Source organism: Myxocyprinus asiaticus, chromosome 46 (genome assembly GCF_019703515.2).
Source record: "Myxocyprinus asiaticus isolate MX2 ecotype Aquarium Trade chromosome 46, UBuf_Myxa_2, whole genome shotgun sequence".
Taxonomy (NCBI): domain Eukaryota; kingdom Metazoa; phylum Chordata; class Actinopteri; order Cypriniformes; family Catostomidae; genus Myxocyprinus; species Myxocyprinus asiaticus.
Genome location: NC_059389.1, coordinates 14,689,141 through 14,712,049, shown reverse-complemented (window position 1 = coordinate 14,712,049; position 22,909 = coordinate 14,689,141). Strand labels below are relative to the sequence as shown.

At 42.2% G+C, this 22,909-nt stretch overlaps 1 protein-coding gene across 1 annotated transcript in view; it reads right to left on the bottom strand.

Moving 5' to 3' along the window:
- LOC127436260 (hepatocyte growth factor receptor-like) overlaps positions 1-22,909 on the bottom strand; it is a 78,389-nt gene that overhangs the window by 36,145 nt on the left and 19,335 nt on the right. The window contains exons 3-10 of the mRNA XM_051690306.1: positions 19,258-19,449; positions 14,921-15,055; positions 14,575-14,754; positions 12,985-13,145; positions 12,081-12,186; positions 11,268-11,404; positions 10,946-11,113; positions 8,453-8,552 (exon numbers count right to left, since the gene is read on the bottom strand). Coding sequence (XP_051546266.1) covers positions 8,453-8,552; positions 10,946-11,113; positions 11,268-11,404; positions 12,081-12,186; positions 12,985-13,145; positions 14,575-14,754; positions 14,921-15,055; positions 19,258-19,449 — 1,179 coding nt within the window. The remainder of the gene's footprint in view (positions 1-8,452; positions 8,553-10,945; positions 11,114-11,267; positions 11,405-12,080; positions 12,187-12,984; positions 13,146-14,574; positions 14,755-14,920; positions 15,056-19,257; positions 19,450-22,909) is intronic.

Here is a 22,909-nt window from a genome sequence, read left to right as displayed (position 1 = left end):
CTAAAGAAAGTGAAAGCTGCATTATTCATTACAACCAGAGTTATTATTATTTCGGTCATTTTTCTACTTCATTTTCATTTATGCATTTGGCAGATGCTTTTATCCAAAGCGACTTACAGTGCCCTTATTACAGGGACAATCCCCCTGGAGCAACCTGGAGTTAAGTGCCTTGCTCAAGGACACAATGGTGGTGGCTGTGGGGTTTGAACAAACAACCTTCTGCTTACCAGTTCTGTGCTTTAGTCCACTATGCCAACACCACTCGTTTTCAATTTGTCCATTCAATTTAGTTTAGTTTTATCTAGAATTATGGGTGAAATACATGTAATGTAATTTATTATATACATTTTATGTGTTTATACATTTAATAAATGGTAATATTAAAACATTTAATAATGCCTAAATTAAACAGAAAATAAAAACCATTATAAATGTATTTTATATTCTACTACACTTCACACTTTTTAGTCCTCCTGCTGTGTCCAGGTCTAGCCTACTTCCCTAAAGTTAAGATCAATTTTTTTATGACAAACTCTCCTTGTGCTGACGTGTTGTTCTTTTCACATTATATTTAGTATGGATAATAGGTGAATAGAGACTTCTCCCCTCACTTGTGTTCTACATTGTAGATTCTGACTTTTTTTTCCATTGAAACGCAAGTGCCAGCTTTACAGGTAACACACAGAGGTTGCACTACAAATATGTAACGGACTGAGTTGTAGGATTTCCATGGTCTATTTCATCCGTCATATTAGTTTCAATATGCAACTTATGCATACAATAGTCAACATTTTCAGTAAGAAATGGCTTTGCGTATTAATGTGAGTCTGATAAAACATTTGTTCTATTTAATAATTTGCAGAGTTGGGGAATATACTTTTAAAAGTGTACTTATGTTATTGATGTTTCTGGATGAGAGCGGCAGAGCACGTGTGGCGAGGGAGAAAGTACTTTAAATGAGTACTTTTTTAATGCTCTCAGCCAGAATAATCACACGTAATGACATACACAGTTCGTATGAAAACTGATGTGCAGTATCAAATACACAGAATGTTTGATAGTACTAACTGTAGAGAGCACATCATTATGAAGACAAAGCCAAATCCCGGACATTTAGAGGCAATTTTTCTGGTCTGAAAAAGAGGACTTGTCCGGGAAAAAGAGGATGTATGGTCATCCTATGTTACGTTATTTGTTTGCTTGTTTGTTTATCATTGCATCACAAAAGCAATGGAATCGGCTGGACTTGCAAAAAAAGTCCAAAAGGCTCGATTCAAAGTCAAGTCCGAGTAAAAATGCATCCGAGCCCGTGACAAGTCCAAGTCCATTAAAACTGGACTCGTGACTCGGACTCGGGTCAGAGTTCAAACTTGAGTGCCCCAACTATATTAAGGCCTATGGTGTATAAAAGGTGTTTATGGTTTCAAATAGTTTAGAGAATAACACACTTAGTTTTACTTGATCTTGCTGTGTGGGGTCTCAGGCAAGAGCACATCTTTAGAAATTGTAAGCAAAAATACTTTTGCCATGAGTGATGAATGGCCTTTGCCCACACTCTCTGTTGAGTAATATGCCAAATGCAAAGCAACGCACTGCTCCATGCTTTCAGTCACATGAACATACACAGCCTCCCGTCCTGAACTTTGAAACTGATGGGACTGAACTATGGAAAAGTCCATGCAAATTAATGCAGATCTTGTGTATTTGAATAGCTAAGTATTAACTCTTTGCATATTTAGAGGATTGAGGACCCATTCGCTGAGGCTATTCAAATACTTTTGAAGCAGTTTGGCTTGGTGTGCTGCTTGATAAACACAACGTTTAATTGTTTAGAGTGGATCAAGTATCTCAAAGGGCTTAGGGATGTGGGGGTGGGGGTAGGGGATAACAGCTGCTAAAGAAAGCAAGATGAGGGGAGAGACTAAAAACATTTCAAATTGGTGTTTAGGGAATGGAAATTCTCAGAGGGATTTAATGTGACGTCTTATTACAGGATTTTGATGGGAAATTTTCTTGAAGGTGTTCATAGTGCTAAATGGATGTTACCTAACCCTAACCCACACCTGATTTTACATGGACTTCACACTATTTATCCAAAGCAAGAATAGAAATCTTTAAAAACATTTCTATAGCTTAAAGGGTTAGTCCTCAAGATCTTTTTCAAGATCTTCTTCAGGATATCTCAAGCAGTGGATGTATCGCTTGGAAGAACCTTGGAGATGAGAAAGTCTGGTTTTGTTTGTATTATCAAGAGGGATCTGGAATGGAAATTACACCTTTTGAATCCCAAAAACAGGTGTTCTTCATGCTAGAAACCCCACTGTGGTGTCTGGAGTATGTTAGTGTGCCATTATCACCACTCACCTCCGATAGGCAAGTACAAGACAAAGCTTAACTTGAACATGACCCTGGGTTTTAAACATAGCGCCTTCTAGAAATTGTGGATAGGAAGATGCCATGTGCCTAAACAAAAAAAAACCTTCCTGTATTCTCTTCTGATTGTGGACAGTGCCAATGCTCAGCGACAAGCTGCAGCCTGTGAAAAATGCTTTTTTTATATTGGTGGGAAAGGCGAGATCGGCTGATCCATGGATTTAGCAGAGATCTCAGAAGTAGATATTCAAGTAAGCTCTTGAGTTTTCTTCCCTGTTTCGCTGAGCCCCAAAATTTGCCTTGGTTCTTTGCACTCCTTCGTTCTGGCTGCAGAGGTTTTCCATGAATGATTACAAAAAGCTACTGATGGTTAACAAGGATGGTCACGGCGGCCTTCTTCTTGAGGAATATACAAGCAATCAGTGTCCACTTTTCATTCGTTTCAGGCCTGTCAACAGCTAGACTGTGCCTGCAGCCCACAAGAAACCTGAGCTACTGACCACATTTTTGTTTCCGCCATCGTTGATCGAAGCTCAGTGTAACAGATGACAGCTCAGCTCAGGTTACACAGTCGTAGTCGGTATGATTGAGAAAAAAGCTGACAGAAGACAGGAAGTTTTCAACCACACTGTTCCCCAATAAAAACTGAGGGGGAAAAATACACCTATTGTGCTTTACAATTTGGGACAGTAATATAGTCCCATCCCCCACTGTTTATTGAGAAGAATTTAATGTCTAACAGCTGCAGAGCCATCCTAAATCATCTGTAAGCCTGTGTTTCATACAATTTCAGCTCATTTCATGTACTTGATGCCTTATTAAGAGCAAATGCATCTATTGGCAAAAGCCGGAAATATTCCTCTTTCAAGAAAACTTAAAATCCTGAGACAATCCATCGGGAATTATTAAAAATTACACTGTCCACTTCAATGCTGAAAAAAAGTCTTTTGGATACTGGTTTCCAGCATGGGGTGCTAATGCGCTTGTTTTCCTTGCAAAGTTTATTTTTTAACTGGGTTAACCAGCAAAATGGTGGTTTGACCAGCTAGCTACATCATCTAAATTTTGCTGATAAACTGTAGCTATGCTGGTCAACCAGCTAGACCAGCCGTGACCAGCATGGATATTTATGTTGGTCTAAACTGGTCTTTTCCTTGTTGGTTTATGTAATCATTGCTGTTCTGCTTTTTTAAGCTTCTTTGATTTGATCAACAGGTTTGAGACAAATGAGATAATTAAGTGTCTTCTTGAAACTTTGAGGAGGGCAGAAACTGTGAGAGTGAATGGAAATTAAAAAGAGACAATCACAATGAAGACATGTGTTACAAGCCCTTGTCCTGGGCTATGACAAGACATGCATGCTTAAGATTAGATAGTTTGTTTGCATATAGCATTGTAAGACCACACTCTGCTTCCACAGATATCAGATAAGGGAAAACTGTGTGTAAATTAGCATGTCTGGTCTCATTAACAGGGGGGCAGTTTAGGTCAGCCACAGCACTCAAGAGATAAGATGTGGAAGTGTTTTCAAATGGATGAAGAAACATATATGGATGAAATATACGTAAACAATAAATAAAAAACGTCATGGTTACTGGTGTAACCTCCGTTCCCTGATGGAGGGAACGAGACGTTGGTGTCGATGTAGTGACACTAGGGGTCACTCTTGGGAGCCCGAGACACCTCTGGTCTTTGATAAAAGGCCAATGAAAATTGGCGAGTGGTATTTGCATGCCACTCCCCCGAACATGCGGGTATAAAAGGAGCTGGTATGCAACCACTCATTCAGGTTTTATGCTGAGGAGCCGATATAAGGTCCGGCAATTTCAGCGGGTAGTTCAGCGTTGTGGCAGGAGGGACCAACGTCTCGTTCCCTCCATCAGGGAACGGAGGTTACACCAGTAACCATGACGTTCCCTATCTGTCACTCACTCGACGTTGATGTCGATGTAGTGACACTAGGGGTCCCTATACGACCCCTTTTTGGGGACAAGTCGACTACCCAAAGATAGAGACGGGCTTAACCCAGTCGTGGCCCCTTTTCCCCTTCTCTTTTTCCACTCCCTAAAAAAAGAAGGGGGATTATCCGACTGGGCCGCCAGGTCTAGTCGGGGGGTGTCCCTCCCAAGGGGAGGACACCGCGGAGACCACACCTCACCCCAGAGAGGGGGGGGGGGATATTTAAGTGGAAAAATACGTCACATGGTCTTTCCAACCATGTGGAGAGCCTTCAAGGTAGATCCTGCCCAATGGGGGAGGAGGTACTACAACATGGAGACTGGGGCAGAGGGGCTCTGCCCAAGGAAGAATTATTTGGCTCGGAGGAAGTCAACCAGGGAACAACTTTTGTGAACACTACTGGGAATTAACAGCGCACGTCTTCAGCTCAAAAGGAGGTGGAAGGTGCTATGTGCAAGCGATACACCCGGCCGGCTATCCCAGGCTTATCCGCTTGTGTTGCGTGCCACTACCTGGGACGAAACCGGTTCCACCCGGAGGTTGTAGAACCTTGCAAAGGTGTTGGGTGTTGCCCAGCCCACTGCTCTACAAATGTCTGTTAGAGAGGCACCTCTGGCCAGGGCCCAAAAAGCCGCTACACCACGGGTAGAATGGGCTCGTAGCCCTACCGGGGGCGGCATGTCTTGGGCGAGATATGCCATAGATATGGCATCAACAAGCCAGTGGGCGATCCTCTGCTTGGAGTCAGCGCTTCCTTTCCGCTGTGCACCAAAGCAGACAAAGAGCTGCTCAGAGAGTCTAAAGCTCTGCGTGCGATCCAAATAGATGCGCAAAGCGTGCACCGGACACAGCAATGCCAGGGCTGGGTCTGCCTCCTCCTGGGGCAGCGCTTGCAGGTTCACCACCTGGTCCCTAAAAGGAGTGGTGGGAACTTTGGGCACATAGCCCGGTCGGGGTCTCAGGATCATGTGAGAATAGCCCGGACCGAACTCCAGGCACGTTTCACTGACAGAGAATGCTTGCAGGTCACCTACCCTCTTGATGGAAGTGAGCGCAGTCAGGAGGGCAGTCTTCAGGGAGAGTGCCTTAAGCTCAACTGACTGCAAAGGCTCAAAGGGGGCTCTCTGTAGGCCCTGAAGAACTACAGAGAGATCCCATGAGGGCACGAGGGGTGGTCTGGAGGGATTCAGCCTCCTAGCGCCTCTTAGGAACCTGATGATCAGGTCGTGCTTCCCTAAGGACTTACCGTCAACTGCGTCATGGTGTGCTGCTATGGCAGCAACGTACACCTTCAAGGTGGAAGGGGACAGCCTCCCTTCCAACCTCTCCTGCAGGAAGGAAAGCACTGATCTGACTGCGCATCTCTGGGGGTCTTCGTGTCAAGAAGAACACCACTTAGCGAACAGACGCCACTTCAAGGCATACAGGCGCCTCGTAGAGGGGGCCCTAGCCTGAGTGATCGTGTCTACCACCGCGGGTGGTAAGCCACCTAGGTCTTCCGCGTCCCGTCCAGGGACCAGACATGGAGATTCCAGAGGTCTGGGCGCGGGTGCCAGAGGGTGCCCCGTCCCTGAGAAAGAAGGTCCTTCCTCAGGGGAATTTGCCAGGGGGGAGCTGTCGCGAGGAGCGTGAGGTCTGAGAACCATGTCTGGGTGGGCCAGTAGGGTGCTACCAGGACGACCTGCTCCTCGTCCTCCCTGACCTTGCACAGAGTCTGTGCAAGTAGGCTCACTGGGGGAAACGCGTATTTGCGAATGCCAGGGGGCCAGCTGTGTGCCAGCGCGTCTATGCCGAGAGGAGCCTCGGTGAGGGCGTACCAGAGCGGGCAGTGGGAGGATTCTTGGGAGGCGAACAGGTCCACCTGTGCCTGACCGAGTCGACTCCAAATCTGCTGGACCACCTGGGGGTGGAGCCTCCACTTTCCCCTGTGGGAAACCTGCCGTAACAGCGCGTCCGCTGTAGCGTTGAGGTTGCCCGGGATATGAGTGGCTCGCAGCGACTTGAGGTGCTGCTGACTCCGGAGGATGAGACGGCGGGCGAGTTGTGACATACAGCGGGAGCGCAGACCGCCTTGGCGGTTGACATATGCTACCGCTGCCGTGTTGTCTGTCCGAACTAGGACATAATTGCACTGGATCAACGGCCGGAACCTCCGCAGGGCGAGCAGAATTGCCAGTAACTCGAGGCAGTTGATGTGCCAACACAGCCGCGGACCCGTCCAGAGGCCGGTGGCTGCGTGCCCGTTTGAAACAGCGCCCCAGCCCGTCTTGGAGGTGTCTGTCGTGACCACGACGCGCCTGGAGACCAGTTCTAGGGGAACACCTGCTCGTAGAAATGAGAGGTCGGTCCAAGGGCTGAAAAGACGGTGACAGACCGGCGTAATGGTCACGCGGTGTGTCCCGTGGCGCCATGCCCGTCTCGGGACTCGAGTCTGGAGCCAGTGCTGAAGCGGCCTCATATGCATCAACCCGAGCGGGGTGGCCACCGCCAAGGATGCCATATGCCCCAGGAGCCTCTGAAAAAGTTTCAGTGGAACCGCTGTTTTCTGTTTGAACGCCTTCAAACAGGTCAGCACCGACTGGGCATGCTCGTTCGTAAGGCGCGCCATCAGGGAGACTGAGTCCAACTCCAAACCGAGAAAAGAGATGCTCTGAACCGGGAGGAGCTTGCTCTTTTCCCAGTTGACCCGAAGCCCTAGTCGGCTGGCGATACCCGGCGGAGGCGATCCCATTGAGGTCCCCAAATCGCCCCCAGCGCCAGCCGCACTGACCTCAAACCCGTAGGTAGGAGGACCAAGGCGGGGAGCTGCTGGGGTGGCTTGCTTCCTTACGAAAGCAAGCAGCGACCGCAATGTTGCCATGGTCATGTTCTCGCAGTGAGAACATGAACCATTCATAAACGCTGCCTCCGTGTGGGTCACGCCCAGACACGAAAGACAGCGATCATGACCATCCGAAGTTGAGAGAAAACGATCGCAACCAGGAATAACACACGAACGGAAAGGCATCTTTAGAAAGACGCGTCTTTAAAAAGACGTTCCGTGTGTGTGCTCTTTTAGAGAAATATACTCTTTTAGAGGGGAAAAACGCTCTTTTAGAAAATATACTCTCTAGTTTTTCTGCCGAAGCGCCCAGGGGCGTTCTCTGCAGTGCACCAGTGCAGAGGAGGGAGAAGCCGCTGAAATGCGCCGTCAGATCCAGCAGAGGTGAATGAACAGTGCTATTCAGCTCAATGAGCATGACCGTTCGGCTCCGAAGAGAAAATCTGAATGAGTGGTTGCATACCAGCTCCTTTTATACCCATATGTTCAGGGGAGTGGCATGCAAATACCACTCGCCAATTTTCATTGGCCTTTTATCAAAGACCAGAGGTGTCTTGGGCTCCCAAGTGTGACCCCTAGTGTCACTACATCGACACCAACGTCGAGTGAGTGACAGATAGGGAACAACTGTTAAAATCAACCAATTGTTAAAAATGACATAAACCAAGTCAAGGGAGTAGTTGGGAATTGAGTTCTTTGGTGAAGCATTGAGACCTTTTGATGCAACTGTTATTCAAGCAATTAGCCAAGAGAAGCCATGCGATAAAATGACTTTTCCATGGTTAAAAGATTTCCTTAGGCACAATGTGAAATAGCAGAAACAGCATTATGACATCAAACACCAATGCTCAATAAACAGTAAAACATCTTATTAATAAAAATCAGAATAAACAATTATTTGGCCAATTAATATAGTTCATTAGCCTAAATGTAGGCTCTTGTCAATTGCCAAGCAACGTGGCAACTTGCCACAATAATATAGAATTCTACTGATATACAGTCACAGGTGTGCACTTGTCGCCATTTTACAATGGCTTCGAACATGGCTCATCTAATCAGAGTTTAGAGTCAGATCTATCTGTTTTATAATGAATATTATAGCTGTTGCTTTAGGAGCCAGATGTGATAATCAACTGGTATTTTCCACTTCCTCTTCACAAGTGCAGTCCTGAAACATTGTTTCCTTTATTACTTAGGACTGCTTTTCTGTTCAACTGTGTTAATGATAATAACATGCCTGTGGCATGGTAGGGGAGGTATTTGATGTGTCGGCATACTGTGTGGGCTGTGCGGACTCACCACTTGGAAGACTTTGCCCTCTGTGATGGCGGTGAGAACCATCTGAGGTTGAAGGGCTGATCTGAGGAACATACCATTCACTGTCACTGTGCTTCCTCCACTGGAGACGTGTGAAAATAAGACAAATTTGCTGTTAAATGCAAATCTGTACTATTCTGTCATGTTCCCTTCCTGTTTAACTCATACCTCCACCAGATGCCTTATGCATCCCAATGGCTAAATCAATCCTGTCTTCTCATGTTCTTGTTCCACCCTCAATCTATAAAAAGTTCTCAGAACTCCTTAACCATGTGCACACAACGTTGAAACTCTGAATGGCGCAAGCTGATAGGCTTTGCTCAAATGTGATATGCCAAGCCAATCTGCTCACATAGTGTAAGCTTATAGGTCTTTTGAAGTGTAATTGGGTAGCCAATCAACTTGCATACTCTCTCATTGCCTAACATTTAAATTTACTCAGTTTGCAAGTAAGCCGGTTTCACTACAGCGCACTGCAATATTTTTCTAAAAATGCTACTTGCTCAGGTGGTTGCTGGGGCTTTTTCTTCTATTAGCTTGCACGGCAAAGTCTGCATTTTTGTCAAGGTATGTCCTAGCCAAATCAGGCACTGACAAATCACACTCTTTTTATACCTTGAATCTACCTACCTCTCTCCTTCTGTTAATTCTCTGTAAAGTCAAACCTCATTCTCCTCAACTTGTAAATTTTTGCAGTTCTTTTTCTTCTGAACTCTTCAGGAGGGAATTCACTGAGAATGAACTGGGCCCAGTGTTATTTGCTTACGCTGTCTGTATTGTTTAACTGTCCAATTCACTAATGGAATTATGCAAAGATAACAGCGCAATTGCACTCACAATATTAGAGCTGAAAGCAATTTGCATTGCACAGTTGGAGTTCTGACTGCTAAGTACAGCATCGCTCCACCGCTGAAATACAGACACCTGAATCGGCTTTTAAAATGCTGAAAGTGGGCTCAACTAGTCTGGATACAGTATACTGGATGCCTAAATATAACATTCTTCTACATCATTTGATCAACAAAAAAAGTTCACAAAATCTCTTTTTAATCAAATGTAGTTTTACTGTCTGCTTTCCGCAGGACAATAGTGATACATTTTGTGGATAAGGCACAATTTATATGAGCTTTAGCATTGAAAAGAAGGATACTGTCTTCAAGTAATAGTTCACCCAAAATGAAAATTCTGTTATAATTTACTCTCATGTCATTCCTAATCCCTAGTGACTCATTTTAAAACTTTAAAAAAGGACCCAAAAGTATCATAAAAGTAATCTGTGTGACTCGTTGCGCGGTCATGAGTGCTATTAGAGAAGCTTGTGTTTTTAGTGCTAAACGTTCTCACAATGAACATGCTTCTCTCTTAGTGCTCATGAAAGCCCAATGGACATTAAGCTTTTTACTAAAACCTGACGAATGCCTTGAAATAAGTTGCATGGACAATTATGATACTTTTGGGTGCTTTTTAAAGCTTTTTAATTTTTGGATGAACTATTTCTATCATTAAAATATTCATGGCACAGCTCTATTTAAGCGACTGTTTAATTTAGCACCTGGTTCAAGTGGACTGTCAGTAGTTAGTGAATAAGGCCCCGTTTCTACCTGGTATTAAGATGTGTTTTGGGTGATCCGATCACATGTGGTCAGCCCTAAATACATATCTAAACAGGGTCTAAAACGGTTTGTGATTGGATCACAAAAACCACATACGAATGTGGTCAAAAACGCTTGTGACCGCATCACATCTGAGGTGTAAATGCTAATCCATCCTGTATGCTTCCCGGTAGCAGTGACGCACCTGTCAATCAACCGCTGCGCTAAAACGAGAGTTTAGACTTTGCTGCTTACAAGCAGCCTTAAAAGGAAATAACCATCAGATCGGAAAATTTTAAAAAGCAGATACATACACAATCAAGAGAACTTCACGGATCTTCTTTAGTGTGTCTGATATTAAAACAGATGAGAAGCATGAACACCTAAAGCTCCTTTAATACAGGTAATCCACTAAAATAACAGATAATTCTGCTTGGCATGTTGCGTTTGTACTTAGATTAAATTTTAACCACAACTGGGAGAAACAGCGTGCCATTTTGTTGTGCTTTCTTTGACTTTTCTGACTTTGTTGTGCTTTATTATCATGCAGTAACACACTGACATAGTGACTGATGTATGTCGTCATGAAACAGAGACCCTCCCCTCCAAATCCGAACACAAGTTGTCACAGGAGATGCATTTACGTGACCATGTGTAAACAGCGATGTGTCTCACCTGACCACATGTGATCGGATCACCCGAAATGCATCGTAATACCAGGTGGAAACGGGGCCTAAGACCCAGGTTTTTGTGCTGAAATACAGCATGCAAAAGTGGTGTAACTGATTAGTGAATTCGCCCCTGAGTGTCCTCTGTTCAGTTTCCTGTCAGTGATGTCTTTCAGAGTTTTCTGAGTGTAGGGGTAAGTTGCAGCAGTGCTGACCTGATGAAGGAATGCTTAGGCTGGACACTGGAGATGTGTGGGTTCTTATTGTAGGTGTAGATGACGGGAGCTTCACGGATCACTCCATCGATGTGCAGCAGTACCTTGTTTTGTTCAGACTGTGATGGCTGAGGTGGAGTCCGACATGTCAGCATTGTGGCTGATACACTGCGGAACACACACACACACACACACACACACACACACACACACACACACACACACACATATACACACACACACACACACAAATAAATGTTTAGAAAATGCTGTAGACTTTTTTTTGCAGAATATACAGAGGTTATGAGATACCTACACCCACCTCTGTAGCACACAGGTAGCATTTCCCATGGTAACCAGTTGCACATTTCCACTGTCCAGGAATGAACCCCTGATAGTAAGCACCGTTCCTCCAGACTTGGGTCCAAACTCTGGGAAGATCTCTATGATAACTGGGTTCTAGACATATAAAACAAAGAGACAAGCCTCTGTCTGTCAGGAAAGTAAAACTGGACCACACATTGAGGGTCTTCAACAAAAATCACATCCATATTATATATCATCTCCAGACCAGATGGGACAAGTTTTGTCTTCACATGTCCTGACCGCAACAATATGCTTGGTTTGTATTTTCAACGCATAGCGCTAGGTGGCCCCACCCAGAGTGAAATCTCATTGGTCCAAAATCCTGCTGCATATAGCTGTATATTACACATCAGTTATACTCTTATTGGGCCTTATTCATGAAATACGACCAAAACAAACCAGTGTGTAAATTGTTAGTAAAACATTCTTATGTTAATTGTCCACTGGATTTAATGGGACAGTTTATAAAAGAATGGATTCATGAACAATATTAAAAAATACATATTTTTGCTCATATTGCATGAATAAGACCTATTGGCTCTAATTATGCGCACTTTCAGTAAGGCTAAAAGATTAACTTGATGCTGGAAACTGGTTAGGACATGGTGTATCCCTAACCCAACTCCAAGTAAGTGGCAAAAAATAACATAATTACTTTGATTGTTTTTTCAAAGTCCTTGTGCATTTTGAAAACCGTGGTACTGGAACAGTGTAAAATATAAATTGCTCAAATGTGTGTTGAAATACTGTGATTTGTGAAAACTCTTACCACAAATGAGAAACCGTCTTTCTTAGCTTCTTCCTTGCCACTGCGCACCCTGACCGCAGAGTCAACGTTGGATGCGTCATTCACATGATCGAGTCCGCAGACCAACCTAACATACAACACAAAGACATAAACATCTCCCGCCACAAAAACAGCAAACAAGACTTGGTTGTAAACTAGTGGAGTAAGCAGGCTATTAGTCCACACTAATTTAATGATAACCATACTACCCGGCAGAAACTACATAGGAGCTATTCTCTAAGGGAATTTCTCCTCTCCTCTCACAATAGGAGGGCTGTAGAGTGGTATGTCCGGGTGCACAAAGGTTCATAAGTTTTGAGTGTTCATCGTATGATAGTTTAACATGGAAGACCAAGATGCACAATAGAGCACTTTTGCAAACCAATTTAATGTTCTGCAGAATTGCAACACGAGCGCTATGTTAAGAATGTGACCTAGGGTCTCTCTGAAGTTGTATTACAGAGTCTATAAGAGAATTTGCTTATCTTCACTTATTAAACCACATGAGAACACAAGATAATGAACTACCAGTAAATTCAAATTTAAATGCACAAGGTTTAGAATTAAAAGCATAGCTCACCCAAAAATCTAGATTCTGTCATTATTTACTGTTATTTACATTATTAACATTGTATTTTTTCCATATAAATTAATTGTGACTGAGGCTAACATTCTGACTTACATCTGCTTTTGAGTTCCATGAAAGCAAGTAAGTCACATGGGTTTGGAACAATATGAGAGTAAATGATGACATAATTTAAATTTTTCAGTGAACTAAATAACTAATGTCCATTTACAATAAATTACAATATGAAAAAAACACATCTATCATTAATACCAAGAGAATCTGAAATAATACTCAGAACTAAATTATTTATAAACTTACCGATTACTGCTACTGTCTTTCCTTTCCAATTTACACTTTGTTCCAGCAACCATCACCTCGATCAGCTTGGTATCAAAGCGGTCTTTCTTATTAAAACCAAAGTTTTTGCCACAGATTGTCACATTGCTGTGGCCTCCGAGCGGAGCAGAGGAAGGAGAAATCTATGGAAAAAAAAGGTTGTGAGGTCAAATTGTGACAATATTTTCTTTTAAAGTTTACCCTCCTACTGCGTTTCTTTATGCCAGTCATTTCTCTGCACTCATGAGGTTGGTTACCACCGACAATAATTTGTTTTGGTTGTATGGACACTCTGAAGGCAGGAGGTCTTCCAGTAAATAGTAATGGAGACAAAAAACAAGAACAAAAAATAAAAACTTCCCATCTCCATCTGTGCTTTAATCTCTTGGGTTTAAAGTGCTCTTTAAGTTGGGCCACCAGCTGTGGTTAAGAACCATAACTTTGGCTGTGTCTGAAACTAGAAAAACACTGCCTTTGCAGGCAGTATATGGAGGTAGGACGACACCAAGGCAAGCCCGGATCCAATGTTTGAGGAACATCCTGTTTACAAAAGTGCCTTCATCTGGTCAGTTTTTTAACATTCAATAAAACAATGATAGATATAGGTATCCTTTACTGCCTATTGCCTTACTGCCAGTACAGACCGTTTGGCAGTTGATGGAAAGACTAAAAATGCCATCTAAATGAGCATTTGAATTTGATGAAACAATTGAAATTGTTCTAGATCATTAGGCAAGATGTTGCGCCTTTTAAGTCTGTTTCCTTAGGATGTACTTTCATACAGAAATGCTGCCTGTTTAGTCATTGACTGGGCAGTGAAGCTGCAAGGCACCTGTCTTTGGTTTTGTCACAACCGTTGTGTCAAACAAAAAGGATTTGGTGACCAACAGTACAAAAGATGTCTTGATCTTCTTTTAGAGGTTCATCACTTTTTTTAAGTACCTCCCAAACCGCCCTTTACTGTCTGCTGTGGGCTAAACCACTATATCCGCTTCATTCGAAGAACTAGCTGCCAATTTTTGGTCTACAATCATTTTGTTATAAGTTTCAAGCATTCATTATGCTGCATCAGTTAGGTTTTGAACTTTTTATGCTGTCTATATGGGATCTCAGAATCCTGGTTTTAAGATCTTAGTTCTCTGCTGATAAGCAGATGGTGTTGTTTTGTACACATGGAAGACATGGCCTCATTTTGAGTTAATTATTAAGTGTTCAGAGCACCACTTATCATAAAGTAAAGAGCTCTTACACAAATCCAAATATAGTTCAGGCCACTCTGCAGCAATGCATGTGTTTGGAGGAGATACACAGCACACATGCCTACGCTCAAAAGGACAAATGAATACTTTCTGATATTTAGAATAAATTTTAGCCTTTAAAAGAAAACCAAAGGTCTTTGAAATCCTTGCATCAGTGCCTACCCCTGAAAATACTGCAAAGCAGGCAAAATCAATAAAGGTCAGAATTTTATATGTGATCCCTTTACTTAGAAAGCACTTATTCTATTAGCTATTTGCTATTAGTTGCTTTAAAACCGTGGTAATATGGTTTGTGGCAGGGTGGGACAGTTACCTTGGTGATGAGGAGGGGGCAGAAGTCCTGGATCCAATGGGAGAGGGAGCAATGAGGAGCCCTTGTGCAGCGATCTGCAGTCTTACACCATCCACAGCCCATGAAGGCTGGAGCCAGGAGACAAGAGCTACAGGACCACAACTGTTCACAGCCAGGGCCTATCAGAGGAACCTTAGTAACCTGAAGGTCACACACAAACATAATCAAGACACATGACATATTAGAAAACCTCCTTACTGAAGTAAAGTTACTCTCTGTCCCAGTCATACCCTGTTTACTTTATGACTTTTCCTAATCACCAGTAACTATTTCCCTTACACATTTTGAGAATGGTTGTGTCTTTCACCTTGTTTCCTGTCACCAACAATAAGGAGCCGTCCTGACGCTGTGGAGACAGCAGGGCCATCTCTGCAGACACAGGGAGCGTGTCCAAGCGGAAATCGACATGCGGCTCGGTCTTGCCAAAGCGGGAAACCACCACCTGTAGAGGATGCCAGCAAAAATGGGTGGCCTTTCACATCAAAAGCCTGAACGTTTACTGCACGACCTTAATAGAGCATGTTTACCGCTACAAAAAGACATCAATAGAGCATGTTTACCATTTACTGGAATAAGACTGCATTTCACATCGATGATTAAATGCTGGCATTGAATGATTTAAAAACTCTTGGCTCGTGTTTAAGCTATTTATAGAGGACACTGTTCCAGTTTTTAGGAAGTTCAGGAGTAAGTCAAATGCTTGATATAGGTCTCATTTTTCTGTTTCTTTTTTGTTTCCTAAGTACATCTCACAAAGAAATGGGTTAAATTTCACCCCAAAATAAAAAATAATACACACACACACACACATATATATATATATATGTATTATTTTTTTTATATGTATTATTTTTTTTATTTATCCAATTAATGAAACGAGATTGGAGGTGTGGGTTAGAGCTACTTTGACTTATAAAAAGCACTCAAACATTTTGAGTTTGCTATAAACAAGAAGCATCCGCTGACGTGGACCATGCCTCGCAAAAAGGAGATCTCAGAAGTAAAAAAAAAAAATTGTTGCTTTGCATAATGCTGGAAAGGGTTACAAAGTTATCGCAAAGATCTTAGATATTCATCTGTCCACAGTTGAGGCGATTTAGTACTGTGGCTACTCTCACTAGAAGTGACTCAAAGATGACTCAAAGGGCATACCTTCTTATTTCTGTTTTGTTATTTTATTCCTAAAAAAAAAAAAAAGAAACATTCTACATTGCGTTACTGCAACTTTTAAATCCCTCTTATTTCTTTTCTTCAAGTGACAAGTTATAAAACATTAAATTACAGATCATGCCTGTAACTTTCCTCGGAAAAAAACAAAATCAAAGGAGAATGGAATCTAGAGGCAGTTATTGTAAAGGGACAACCTCTGCTTGTTATGGATACTGGTGTCTCAGCTTTTCAGGGCAAAAGATGACAGATTGAACTGCAATGACTGCGGTTCATGGCAGGGAGTGGGAACAGACAAAAGCTCAGGCCTGTAGGCAAGTGCAGACGTAAAGACCTCTGTCTATCTGGCATGTTGGGAGGTGTCAGAACAGTGGCTCCATCCACACACCTGGACTAACATTTATCATGGTTACATTGCAATTACAGGCCTCCAAGAAAGCCCAAGTGTGAATAGAGCTTGTGCTCCATTAGCGATCAGTGAATCACATCATTAATAGCCCTGGGCTTCCAGTGTGGGGCATCTGGTGTATGATGGCAGAAGGTGGGGAGTATGTCATTACTGTGGTTTTAGTAATTTTGGGTTAGTGTGCGTGAGATATCTCCATCTCACTCACAATAGTGCACTAATGTGACTCCTTTTGCAGTCAGGATTTGGAAAAACTTCAAGAGTGACAGGCTATTCTACAAAACTTAATCTTGAGTAATTAAATGGATAAAAGGCAAATATTCTAGCTCATTCAAAGCTCTAAGTAAAAATGTACAGGAGTCTCTCTCAATGTACCAGGGAAATTTCTCTCAACACATACCTTTCATAGACACTAAAGCATATTCTAATGGAAATAAAACAGAACAAACTGTGCATAAAGAGATGGGTCATCCAAAATGTTGGAATTTTCTATTCTTTCTCCTCTTATTTAACTAATGAACTTTTCTTACTCAGATCAGCCAAAAAAAAAAAAAAAAAAACAACTTCAATTGTGCAATAATTTTATTTACAGTATACTGATCAGGCACAACATTAAAACCACCTGCCTAATATTGTGTAGGTCCCCCTCGTGCCACCAAAACAGTGCCAACCCGCATCTCAGAATAGCATTCTGAAATGTAAATTTTAGAAAATGTTGTTTGTGAAAATCATAATGGTCCAAATCACAGAGATTAAATTTTTTCCCCATTCTGATGGTTGATGTGAACATTAACTGAAGCTCCTGACCCGTAACTGCCTGATTTTATGCACTGCACTGCTGCCACAAGATTGGCTGATTAGATAATCGCATGGATGATTGTTGGTGCCAGATGGGCTGGTTTGAGTATTTCTGTAACTGCTGATCTCCTGGGATTTTCACACACAACAGTCCCTAGAATTTACTCAGAATGGTGCCAAAAATAAAAAACATCCAGCGGGGGGCAGTTCTATGGATGGAAACACCTTGTTGATGAGACAGGTCAACAGAGAATGGCCAGACTGGTTTGAACTGACAAAGTCTATGGTAACTCAGATAACCACTATTCTTGTGGTGAGAAGAATAGCATCTCAGAATGCTATTCTGAGATGCAGGTTAAGGCTATTTTGGCGGCACGAGGGGGACCTACACAATATTAGGCAGGTGGTTTTAATGTTGTGGCTGATCGGTGTATATGCTGGGATAAGGGATCAAATTGAATGTGACTAGGGTCTTGAAAAGTCAACAGAACAGTTGAGTGGTCCTTAGTTAATGGAGACTGTGTCTTGGTGCTGGGCAAATGTGATGTGATACATTCACAGTTCCAAAGCTGAACTAAAACTTGGCAAGTCTCTTGTGGACCAGAAAGTTTCCAATAGCATTAAGCCATAAAAGGATTTTGAGCCCCATAAGCAAACGAGCTAAGCCAGGCTTAATTAAGCCAGGGCATGGCAGAAAATGGCTACAAATGGACCCGTTATTGAGGGAGGAATGTTACGCACTCTGGGGAAAAATACATGCAGCCGAGGTCTAATAACTATGTGAATTACAGCTCATTGTGTATGTAAGGGAAGTCCTGCCTACAAACACAAGGCAAGGTGTTGAGTTTTTCTCACCAATAGTGTGACAGAGTGGGAGCACTTCCTAATTCAGAATAAGGACCACTGGGACTTTTGCCCTGCTGCCACCACCTCCCATCTCGCTTTTTAAAAAACTCACGGGGCTCTTATAACTTTCATTCACATAATTACCCTTGTTACTCAGCACTCATTTCACTTGCATTCCATATTTTATCAAACTCTTTTTATTGTCAAGGCCTCTTAAACACTCACCCACTCTCTTTGTCTTTAAAAAAACTCTCCTCTCCTTCTCAAATGGGACAGCTGGACTAGCACTCACCATTTACCAGGCCTCAACATCCAGACAAAAGAGGCGAGAAAAAGTTGAGAGGAAAAATGTAAAAAAGGAAAAGAGAGAGAGAGGAGACGACAGCTGCAACTGTTCCAAGAAAATGCCATGCGAGTACGTGTCATCGATGCCTAGTGCTTTTACTATTAACGTACCATTCGTGTTCCTCCGCCGAGCTTCCGTGCAGCTGTCAGCCTTTCTATCGCCACTCATTTCTCAAAAATTTTCTTGTGGTATTTGTAAAACATGAATGGAAGGTTCTGTAAGGTTGCATTGCATTCTCTAACCAAGACTTCCGTGAGCAAATATGCCCATATATCTGGTGCACATGCAGCAGAGATTCAATATTTGAGTGAGTCTGTGCCATTCCTGTGGTTTCCGAACAATGAACATGTTGAGAAAACATTGATAGGTGAAAGTTGAAATGTTTAACCTTGTGTGCTTTTTAGATGGGAGAGCCAGTGTAATGGTGCTAAGGAGTCAAAGATGACTAAAGAGCAAACAGGAAAGGACCAATTTTCCAACCTGCCACTGGCACCTGCATTTTCCTTCTTTCAGAGATGTTTTCACTAGTCACGTACTGACATCCTGCCTATTTACATGCACAATAAAACAGGGAAACAGTACTGGCAGCAGCAGGACTTTGACTAAAATATTTGATTTACTTTTAGATTCTGACTACTGCAAATGCATTGCTCTTTGTTCTTTTTCTGGAAAGAGGTCAGTCATACTTCTCTATGATTCATAGGGAAGGAAGCATTTTAACTGTTCACACCTGTTCAATATAATGTCTGGATTAGAAAGTTAGCATTTATGTAAAAGTTCAGCATTATAAGGGATAGTTTGCCCAAAATGAAAATTCTGTAATAATTTACTCACTCTCATGTTGTTTCCAATACGTATGACATTTTTTCCGTGGAACACAAAAGGAGATGTTAGGCAGAATGTTAGCCTCAGTCACCATTCACTTTCATTGTCTCTAAAAATATGGAACACCATGAGGGTGAGTAAAAGATGACAGAATTTTCATTTTGGGGTGATATTTAACAACTTTATATGGAACCAATTGGCTTTAAATACACAATATTAAACTAAAGCTAAACCTGGCATTTTATTGGTATCTCACCTGGATGACCCGCCCTCCAGCTGTGCCTAAGCTGACCACTGTGTGATTTTGAATTGGTACCACAGCTATAGAAGTGAGAAGAACATTCCGGAACCGTCCATGAAAGTAGTCCCGACGTGGGTTGGTGCTCGTAACCTGGAGCCGGTAGCCCTTTTCATGTTTCCCACAGCCATAGGAATCACCCACAAAGCTCTGGCAACAAAAACAGAAACATTATTTTATTAATACATCCCTATTACACATGCATAAATGTTAAATCTACTTGGCAACAATCCTAAATTCTTACTGGTGGCACATAAGAATAATGATAAGTGGATACATTCTGCAACACTGCTGTTTTTCTGCCAGAGTTTACTGGCCTCAAGTCCACCATACCAAATGCAATTTGATGGTTAGATGCTTGTGGAAAGGAGTGACTTAGTCCCCAAACAGTAAAGCTCTATCTAAGCTCGGCATCTACTGTTTCATCCTGGCCAGTGCAGTTGCGCATCTTCTCCAATGGTGCTTGGATCATCCTTGCTGCATTCTGACGGCTGTGATCACAGATGGCAGGAATTCATGGGAAACTGCAAGGAACGTTGGGCTTGCTGTTGCTCTGTTAGAGCTCTGATTGAGGCCAGCTTTGTTTGGCTGGGATTTCTACAACCTGTGGAGTTTTGTGGCTATATTGTAGTTCTGAGGGTTTCAGAGAGACTGTGTAGTTGCTGAGATTAAAGAGGGCATATTCTATTTATTTTTTTTTTCAACTTACAACATTATAATGTCTACTTATAATGTTACTGTAAAAGACTTTCACCAAAAAGTGAAATTGTAATTTAGTTTAACATGACAATTTTCCACCCTATCTCTAAACTTGGAATTACAAAATGCAATTTTTACATATTTAATATTTATTGATTTCATATTTTAACAGAACAGATTCTTGCAAAAGGTGTGTTTACATGTACTTAAGATATTTTATTCAGTATTTTTCTTTTTGAAATACCACTAATTACCACAAAACGTATAAGTATGAGCACTGTATGTTTTGCACGGTAGATTCAGAAGACTTTCTGCTTGTCAATCATTGTGCATGCACAGGTTAGCACATACAGTATATGCCCACTCCAGAATGACTAAAATCGCTTACAGCACCTTTAACCGAATCAAGTCATGAAAATCATTCAGTTCCGGTTTAAAAAAAAAAAAAAATCTAAGAGGTTCTGAATTAGAACCTTTTTGCGGTTCCCAACCCTATATAGTTTTTCTAATTAGAATATTGAACTCTTTTTATTTAAAAAGTGCTGTTTTCCATGATGTTACCCCTTTAAGAGATAGTTTTGAATACAAGCTACTTGATTTCCATGGTTTAGTCAAGTTAGAGTTTACTTTAGAGGACTCAAAGTCAACTGCAATCAAACACAAAGGAACAAGGCACCCGAGGGCTACACAGTGGTCAATCTCAAAGGGTCACCGACCCTAGCATTAAAGAAGTCATTAATAATTAATGAAACCAGACCCTGGCACCACAGGCCATGACTAAAAGGCCTGTTGGAGTACAGAAATCAGGCAGTTAATGATTAACACCATGCTCACTCCAACTCTACTCAGATGGTATACTGTTACACTTTATGGTGAAGACACCCTGACAAAAACACTAAACACATCCATGAAATGTTAGACAGGCATAAAAATAGGAAACTGTAAAAAATGTAAAAACTCACTAAAATTGAAAATTTAAGTTTAATTGCTTCAGTCAACATGCTCTTACATTGTATGAAAAAGATGTAATGAAAGTGAATGGTGACTGAGGCTAACATTCTGCCTTACGGCTTTTGTGCTCCACAGAAGAAGGGTTTGGATCAACATGAAGGATGTACACTCAATGAAAACATTATTAGGAACACTATGGTCCTAATAAAGTGCCTGATGTGGTCTTCTGCTGTTGTAGCCCATCCGCCTCATGGTTCGAAGTGTTGTGCATTCTTAGATGCTATACTGCTCACTACAATTGTACAGAGTGGTTATCTGAGTTCCCGTAGCCTTTCTGTCAGCTCGAACCAGTCTGGCCATTCTCTTTTGACCTCTCTCATCAACAAGGCATTTCCGTCCGCTGAACTGCCACTCACTGGATGTTTTTTTGTTTTTGGCACCATTCTGAGTAAACTCAAGAGGCTGTTGTCCGTGAAAATCCCAGGAGATCAGCAGTTACAGAAATACTGAAACCAGCCTGTCTGGCACCAACAATAACACCATGGTCAAAATCACTGAGATCAATTTTTTCCCCATTTTGATGGTTGATGTGAATATTACTGAAGCTTCTGACCCGTATCTGCATGATTTTATGCACTGCACTGCTGCCACATGATTGGCTAATTAGATAATCACATGAATAAGTGTACAGGTGTTCCTAATGAAGGGCTCAGTGAGTGTATATAATGACAGAATTTACATTTTATGGTTGAACTATTCTTTGAGTAAATTAAAAGTGGTGCCAAAGTTATAACTTAAGTTTGTTGCACTTTTTCAACCAGTTCGAATGTAATTCTTGATAAAGTTAAAACTGAAAACTCAAAAAATCAATTAGCAAGTAGATAAATTATTGCAACAAGTTAAACACATGGAAACAAAAATTTTGTTATTCTAAAATAACAATTAAAACATTTTACTGTGTGTGCCAGGCAGGTGCAAAAGTTAAGAAAGAACAACACTTATAATTCACCCGCTCTCTCTCCCTCCCTCTCTTTATCCTTCTTTCTTTGCCAGAGTGAGTAAGATGCATGAGTCAGTGGCATTGCTGTGGTTGCAGCTTCATTTTGAGGGCATGTCTCAAAGGGGAGCTTTGAAGATGTGGAGAACAATACAGGTTGACGATAAATCAGGCTGAATGAGCGCTGAGCCCTGCTCTCATTACAGGGCTGAGTGGGCTGGCTCAGATGCACAGAATCTGTATACACAGCCAGGTGAAAAGGCCAGGAAGATGGTGAAGGAGGATTACAACGCAGCTTATTCCATCCCCTGGAGGTAGAGGAGGGCTGCTGCACCAGTTGTAAAGGGCCTATTAAAGGAGTGATAGAACAAGACAAGCTACGAGAGAGAGAGACATGTAGCATGAAGCTGAAAGGGAGATGGTTAGGAATATCGTAACCTGTGGACAAGCCAGTCTTTGATGTGTCTTCGGCTCAAGCAAGTTTGCTTTGCTGGGTTATATAAGCCCACCGTGATCCATCATAACAGCCTGGCTGCCATTCACTTTCAATAGGACTTGCGTAAGCATGCGTAAGAAAGCACAGTGGTTTGGAATTGATTCGTTGGGCTCTCTGACGCCTGGCCCACCACCAGCTGAGAACACCCCTGAAAGTGAACACCTGTTGTAGGGGGAAAAAAGCGGGGGGGGGGGGGGTGTCGTTGGGTATTATTTTCATAGCAAATAAACTTTACGTTTTGCTCTGTTTGGCTAGGAAGTTAGAGAAAAAATAAGGAACTGTTAGAAGGCACAAAAAAAAAGAAAACTGCTTAGCACAGGGTATTGCAAGGATCAAGGGTAGAAAATGAAAAACATGGGCAGTGTTTTGACAAGTTTCGGTTGAAGTGATTTTGAGGCTTCTCCACCAGCCTGGAGTCTATCTTGCAAGGTCTGCTGTTGTCAAAGTGGTCAAGGTTTTGTCATTGA